Source organism: Ostrinia nubilalis, chromosome 6 (assembly GCF_963855985.1).
Source record: "Ostrinia nubilalis chromosome 6, ilOstNubi1.1, whole genome shotgun sequence".
Lineage (NCBI taxonomy): Eukaryota > Metazoa > Arthropoda > Insecta > Lepidoptera > Crambidae > Ostrinia > Ostrinia nubilalis.
Window position 1 is genome coordinate 8,146,855 of NC_087093.1, and position 8,015 is coordinate 8,154,869.

The 8,015-nt window shown below is 34.3% G+C and overlaps 1 protein-coding gene across 1 annotated transcript; it reads right to left on the bottom strand.

Annotated features, from left to right (window-relative positions):
• Positions 1-2,477: 2,477 nt before the first annotated feature.
• On the bottom strand, positions 2,478-4,700 carry LOC135072932 (uncharacterized). Its single transcript, XM_063966947.1, has 3 exons — positions 4,632-4,700; positions 3,540-4,314; positions 2,478-3,191 (listed from the first exon to the last, which is right to left on the bottom strand). The coding sequence occupies exons 1-3, from the start codon at positions 4,658-4,660 to the stop codon at positions 3,093-3,095; spliced, it is 903 nt and encodes a 300-aa protein (XP_063823017.1). The 5' UTR covers positions 4,661-4,700; the 3' UTR covers positions 2,478-3,092.
• Between the last annotated feature and the right edge of the window lie 3,315 nt (positions 4,701-8,015).

Consider the following 8,015-nt stretch of genomic DNA (forward strand, 5'->3'; position numbering starts at 1 on the left):
TTTATTATAGATTGTTATAATAGAGTCACATTGAAAATAGATTTTATAGAAATTGTTTTCAGGCGATAACTTTGTTAAACTCATAAAGAAAAATTATTGAATTTTATTACACAGTAAAAGGGAATAGTAAAACAATAAGTATGCTTTCATTCGTCTTTTATTTTTGTTCTTTTTCCATTATTAGGTACGTTTGTAGATACAACATTCTTACAGTATTCTAAGATACGAATTTGTATCAAATAGGTACAATGAATAGTATTTTAAAGAAAAGTTATATGTAATAAAATACAGTTGATTTCTATTCTTACAAAATATAATATGTCAAAACGGATAGAACGTTTTTATGTAAGTAGTAGGTACCTATCTTATTTTCTGAGCAACTTTTAGAAGTAGGAAATACTATTTTGTGCGTAAAATAAGATAAAAGCTAACATAAATCTACAGTGTGAGTCACGTTAAAGTGTACATATGAAAATAGATGAAACTAGACCTATTTTTATCGACAAAAAAGAGGTCAAAAAAATTTTGAGATTTTTTTTTAATTTTTTATATAATTTTTTTTCTTCCGATTACTTATTGTAAAGAAAACGTAATAACTTTTAAACTAAGCAGTATATCCTGATAAAATAAAAACAGTAATAATGCTAAATAACAGGCGATACTAAAAAAATACATACAATACACAAAAAATGCCAACAAGTAATAAAAAATGATACTTTTTGAAAAAAATCTGCTTAAAAATTCGTGTTTTTTTGGTTATTTGATAAATTTCTCCAAAAAATGCCCCTATAACAGGTGGTTTTTATTGTTGTGTATTATTTTCTATCGTATTACCTTTGTAAAACCAAAAATTGCATGTCTCTATCCCTATCACAACATTTGCTATGATAGTTTGAACAAAGGGTTACCACAACATTATTCTCCTCTACAGGTAGGGACAATTTTAATTTTAACTAAAATGCTTATTTTACTTCGAAATCTTTTGTTTTTACTTGAAATCTAACTTGTCTTTATCAAAATTACAAATCTAGAGCCATTTTCAGTTTCGTTGTTAGCGAAGCGTTGAATGGCGCGCCTGGAGAGGCTTAGTTCAAACGATCATAGCAAATGTTGTGATAGGGATAGAGACATGCGATTTTTGGTTTTACAAAGGCAATACGATAGAGAATAATTCAAAGTAATAAAAACCACCTTTTATAGGGGCATTTTTTGGAGAAATTTATCAAATAACCAAAAAAACACGAATTTTAAAGCAGATTTTTTTCAAAAAGTATCATTTTTTATTATTTGTTGGCATTTTCTGAGTATTTTATGTATTTTTTTAGTATCGTCTGTTATTTAGCATTATTACTGTTTTTGTTTTATCAGGATATACCTCTTAGTTTAAAAGTTATTACGTTTTCTTTACAATAAGTACTTGAAAGAAAAAAAATTCTATAAAAAAATAAAAAAAAATCTCAAAAAATTTTTGACTACTTTTTTGTGGATAAAAATAGGTCTAGTTTCATCTATTTTCATATGTACACTTTAACGTGACTCACACTGTATAATGGCCTGCTTGAACCGCTATTGCCTATGTGGTTGAAGTAGGCATTTTTTAAGAAACATAGTATCTAGGTACAAGGTTTAATACTCATAGGTATAGGTACTGATACTTAGACGAAAATGCGTACCATTTTAAAAGAAGAGTTAACATTCACGACTATTATTTAAATAATGTACATTTTATTATATTGTAATATTATCGACAGTAACATTAACATCCATTAGTAACACTTTACAGGCTGTACTAATTATACTATAAGGTACAAACTAATCCACATAGTTTTGGGTAGATTTTAAAAACACAGAAGAGTGAGTAATTTGACTTTATCTAAAAACAGATATGTACTTCGAAAGATAATGTAACCTACATTTTAATGGTGAATTGTAATGTTTTCAAAAATATGTTTAAGGTAGCAAATTCGACAAAATTCTTAGTTACTAGTTAAAAAAGCTAAAGCTGTTTGTTATTTGATGAAAAGATAATAGGACGCAATCACGTGTAATTCCCAAGAATAGGCCTCTCAGGCCAATGTTACATCCAAGACATTAAGTAGGTAAGAAGCTGTAAAGCTAAGATATCACCTAATCCTCTGTTTCCCGAGAGAATTTTATTCCTTTCCTTACAGATAGGTTAAATACTATGTTTAAATTTTTGCTATGCAAAAAGATCTCATGGTATTGTCTGCGTTAACATATAATTTTAGTAAAAAATAAACAGTAGCACCTGAGTAAAAGTTAGGCCAAGAAAATATGGAACAAAAAGCAATGCACAGTCATACAAGTTTAGGCTCAATAAATATAAATAGTGAAATGAGATCACGTCAAACTAGTTTTATAAAGTTTTCTTCAATGAACTATTTATACAAGCAATGATAAAGCCGTAAAAACTTACTTTCAAAAAAGAAAGATGTTCCTAATTTTATAGGTACATAGTTAAAACAAAACTTAACTAAGTATAAAAGTGATGAGAAACCCGAGACGTTTTTGTAAAAGTGAAATATTGATGGTATTTCCACAATTTTGATTAATTAATTTCTATCTAAATAATTACGTCTTAGACAATCAATTCTACAATATTTACAGTTGCACATTACCTCGTGCGATATAATAGCTGCCAATCGAAGGGAACAACTTTCTTGTTCATAATCTTTATCGATTAAAATACCTAATATAAAACTATCATGCATATACAATCAACAACTCTTTTCATGGAGATTATAGTCACTTTTTGTACGATCATTTTCACCCCTACTCGTCACCTCGACGCGGTTCCACAATTTAATTCTAGTTCTATGTCATTGAAGTTATTATAAAGAATCGAAAAAGACCCCGACGTACTGCTACAGCTTTGAGTAAAACACGTGGCAAAGGTCTCGTACGCGGGCGACGGAATGTGGAGATTATTTGCGATAGACGTAGAGCTCTAATTTTTTTGGAATTTTAATTGATGTAGCGACTATTTCGTTTGAGGTCGCCGTTGTCGATATCTATTTAGTCTATATAATACTCAGTCTCATAGGTAGTTGGCGGTAGTCATTAGCATCAGTTTAAGTCGCGATGCGATGCTTCAGCCCCCGCAGCTCGAGCACGAGGTCGCTGTCTCCGGCCACGAAGCGTTTATCGATCCTCCTCGCTTTCGGTGATTCCTGTACCCAAAAACAAACTGACGTTATTTCGATGACCATATCTATAAATAAACGCAAGTAAAAAATATTTGTGGAAAGAGAGAACAGATTTAGCTTAGATGGAAACTGCAACGCTACATGTTATTTAGTTCTGATATTCTCCCCACACTTCGATTGACCCGGCCTCTGGGCCCGCTGTGTCACCCGCCACCCCCAGCCCAGCCATGCTATTTTTAGACTTCGGGGTTTCCACGGACTTAGAGTTGAAAACATTTCAGCAAGGCTTATACTTATAGTCTTTATTATAGTAAGGTTGTATTAAAAGTACCTCAAGATTTAAGATTATAAGTATTAATAAAGATTACTGACCTGAGTCTCTGAAGTTTCGGAGTTCTTCGAAAGTAATTTGGCGATGGTTTTGTAGAATGATGGGTCTCTTTTGTTGTCTGCGCGATGATGTTGATGGGAATTTTGAGTTGGTCGCGGTAGGACCTTTTCTTTCTGGCCCAGTTCAGGTGCGGCCGTGCTGGCTGCAGGCGCTGCGGTGGTGACGCTGCGCTTGTTGCCGTTCCAGTTGATGAAGCCGTCGTCGGCGGGGTAGTCCTCGTCATCGATCCTAGGAACCGTTTTCGGTACGTGGTATAAGGGCTTGCCGGCTAAGGCCTTCAATTCTCGGACATCTTCGTCCTCGGTGTCCCGCTCCTCATCGTAATCAACAGGCGGGAACGCTGCGCGGGCATTCTCGCGTCGCCTCTGCGCGTCCTGAGCCATTTGGGTAAGGATCAAATTATCTAAAAAGGCCGCACTGACGTCATCGACGTCGTTGGATCGCCATCGGCCCGCGTTGTCGTTCTCAAACCACGTTTCTTGTCCGATAGGCAATGCGGCTAGTCTTTCCTCTTGCCTTTTTGGCGCCTCATTCGACGCAAAATGGCCATAGGGATCATAGAAATAAGGGTACTGAATTTGCCCGTAAACTTCAGGCATGCTCATTGCCGGGGCATCATAGTAATACTGTATTTTTGGGGCGTAGTAGTAATCATCGTCGGGATATTCTCTAGCCGTTTGGGGATATATCGGCCATCCTTGTATAGGATATGTTTTAACTTGCGCTACTAAATAGCCAAGCAAAACTGCCATCAGCCTATAACAAAAACATATTTTTAAGTACTTTGAAATATTCATTACTTTAGCACCTATTTATTTTAGAAACAAAGAGAAAACTGAACTTATAGTACAGTAAGTTTTCAAAAACGCTAGTATGATAGCGTACAATAAAATAGAAAAGATTATTTGAAAAATAATGAACCCCAAAATTTGAGATTGAACTGGGTGTTTATTTGTTTAATTTAATTAATTAACCAATAAATGATCTCAAAAATGCACCCAAAAAAGATTTATCTAAACACAAAATCTATCGATTCGACTCAGTCGCTATGCAAAATTAATAGTTGAACCTACCTTAAGCTCGAGAAGTACATGTTGCACATTTATTTCACTGACCGTCGTATCTGAGGGACTGCCGAGCCACGACTGCGTGGGGAGGGCGCCCTGGAGGGCTATATAAGAGTGTCGCCCACGCGCGCCGCCTACACGTTGAATGAACGTCCCCCCAGCTACCCCTAGGAACCCCCACGCCACCCCTTACCCCCAAACCCCGCGCACTCTCTATCGATCGTGTCCACAGATTATTCATCTTGCAAAACTGTGACACTGCTCGCTCAGACTTTAAGTTAACCTGTCGATTGGGGCTCGAATTTTGAGATCGTTTTCAATTTGAAACTCTGAAACAGCAAATTAGAATTAAGTGCTCATGTAAGATCTAACACCTAAATCATTCAAAATGAAATCCACTACAAGTCGTGGGCGTGAAGGGTTACCGTAGGGATTACGAATTTATTAAAATAAAGAGAACCTTTATGTGGGTGTTTATGAAATATTACTTAATAACATTGACGTTATTAACTTGTCGTTTGATAATGTCGATTTTGGGCGGCGATTAAAGCAACAGCTTATCGCACAGTTGTCCAGGATTACCCACGAAAGCTTGCACAGATAAAAATGTGACGTAATATAGTTTAGATAAAGGTCAGAGTAGGGTGGAAGTTGGTACTATTATCACCCACCTCCTGTAATAGCACGGTAGTCGGAGCAAGCGGCTAACTATAGACTGAGCTGGCTGCAATAGACAGCTAATGTCATCATATTACGTCTTATCATAGTATCCAATTCAAGTTCAATGTTAGTTAATGTTATGCTACGGTAAAGTGATGTTGTGTAATAACAACATAGTATAAATATAGAGACAATGCGTAACAAGTTATAAATAAAGATATAGCAGATTAAGAGTAGGCGCACACCGTTGATTTTTCGTCGGCCGATAGTTTAGTCGGGCAGTTGATCAGTATGGGCATGTATGAGAGTGCGCACACTACGCCGATTCGATTTGGCCGATTCTTCATACAATTTAAAATCGGGCACAACTATTGGCCAACTAAAAATCAACGGTGTGCGCCTACTCTTAAGTAAGAGCTTGCATAAATTAATCTGATTTCTCAAGTTAGGACTAAAAGTAATTAATTTTCGCCAAAAGTCTATTAATAAAAAGCTAAATTACCCAAACTTTACCCAACTTCACTTGGCATTCCTGAAAGCCTTTATACTTTATTAGTACCTAGTACTTTGCTAATTCTCGCGATAACGAGCACACATTCTACGAAGAAAATATAATTTATTCAAAGGAAAATTCACTACGTACGGACGACGGCACATCAAGGTTAACACTGTAGCACCTTATTTCGTTGTAGCAGGGGTGACTTTGGCACCAAAATGTGTAGTTTAATGTGCTACTGAGGGTAGCGTTGTCTGTCAAATACAAGCGCACGGAGCGAGCAAAGCACAAAGCCAAGCTTAATTTAAAGACTGCAACTATAAATTTACAATTAATTAAAGTAATTTAATTCCTGACCTGCCCCAAGGCTAATTGTCGTTTATGTAGTGAATTATAGTGCTTTTGAAAGCTCTAGTTTGTGTAGAGATAATGTTTTTAGCATTTTATGGCCAATTTCATAGATCATGGCCTTTAGAAGAATTATACTGAGTGCAATAACAAAATCCTCAATTAGGTAAAATCATAAAGTAATACTCATTATATCAGTCTTTCGACTTAGAAAATCAGTTCCTCATACAAAAAGATGTTACAGTAGAATCATCTATTTTAATTTGTCCAAAGTTATTGCAAGATCAACCTATCTATTACTACGAGTAGTTAAGTATTTTAAATACAGTTAGTTATCTTGGTTTTTGTGGTGGTCGGTTACATCAAATCAAGTTCAAATTCTACACCACTAACTATAATGAGCTTTTTCGTCTATTTTATGCACCAAGGCGAAAAAGCTGAGTTATATCTAGGAAAGTATGAGTACTTAGATGGATAAATACTAAATCTTTTTCTCGAATTGCATAGAAATAAATCGACCTTTTTACATTTATTTTGTTTTTAAATGTATTTTGCTACGGTAAAGTGATGTTGTGTAATAACAACATAGTATAAATATAGAGACAATGCGTAACAAGTTATAAATAAAGATATAGTAGATTTAAGTAAGAGCTTGCATAAATTAATCTGATTTACCAGTATGTATTTACAAACAGAATTTAACCCAGCATTTACCTAAAAATGGATTTGTTTATTTGTACCACGAGAACAATATTAGTATAGAAAATAAATTTCAATTTCAAAATATAACAGCTGCCACAGCATATCCAATCAAGACAGTGAAACATAATCTTCTACAAGTTACATTTAATTAAAAGCGAGAGATAAAATAACACAGCGTAGGCGGTAGCATTCTCCATAATGTTAAACATATACATTTGTACGAACAGCGACCTTTCACATTAAATAGATAAATATATTTCGTTCTGAAAGTATTCTTACGAATACTTCGTTAAAAGAATTTTCATTATAAGTAGAAGGTTTTTATTTAATTTTGTTTTACAATTCATATAATAATATTTCTCTTTGATTCGGATTGTTTGCATCACTATCTTTTACATTTATTTAATAAAATGTATATAAGCACTAGATTATTTCTTATCCTCTTTAAAACTAAAAAAAACTCATTCTCATAAAACTGATTTTATTTTTGTAAGTAGGCTTTTAAAAAGCACTTTTACACGTCCCGTATTAACCCTACCACTACTTCGGGACCTTGAATGGGCCTGTGCTTAGAAGAAGCAGAGCAAGAAATGCAGGAAACTTTATACAGAAGAGTCTTTTCTTTGCCTCGAGCTTTTACTATTTTCCTTTATTTTGAGTTATTTGCGCGGCAAGTCAGGTAAACTTTCCTTCGGAATTAACTCTGCATTTACTGTTTGTGTTTTATTAGCGATCAAACTCTACCCGACTTGGTTTTATAGGACATGAGAGGTGAATCTTACTTAATACCTTCACGTATCGAATGGCTAGTTCACATTTTTACTTCTGTAATCGTAGATAGTAAAACTTAGGTACTTAATTATTATAAAAACGGTAACGTTTTGTAAATTCAGCCACTTTAGGGAAAGGAAAAGAAAAGTACGTTTAAAATTATCCTTATAAAATTGTCAAGTTAAGCCACCAAAAACATTACGCTCCTTTTTCCTGTTGAGTAAAAGAAAAGAGCTTGAATAGACTTAATTTATTTTTAAAAGGCTTATATTTTAATGTCCGTAAACTTTTCTTGGCAGCTAAGATAATTGAGAAAATATTACTTCCTCGGCAGAGTGTAGACAGTCAAGAATTACTTTGTTGAAATTTTCTTTAAACTTCAGTTCCTTTTTGGAGTTGCTCATGTAGATATG

Excerpts from the sequence above, each read along its gene's own strand:
- LOC135072932 (XM_063966947.1), bottom strand. The coding sequence starts at position 4,660 with ATGTGCAACATGTACTTCTCGAGCTTAAG. Across the intron at positions 4,315-4,631 it reads ATGTACTTCTCGAGCTTAAG|GCTGATGGCAGTTTTGCTTG; the intron begins GTAGGTTCAACT and ends TTTTTGTTATAG. Across the intron at positions 3,192-3,539 it reads CCGAAACTTCAGAGACTCAG|GAATCACCGAAAGCGAGGAG; the intron begins GTCAGTAATCTT and ends TTTTGGGTACAG.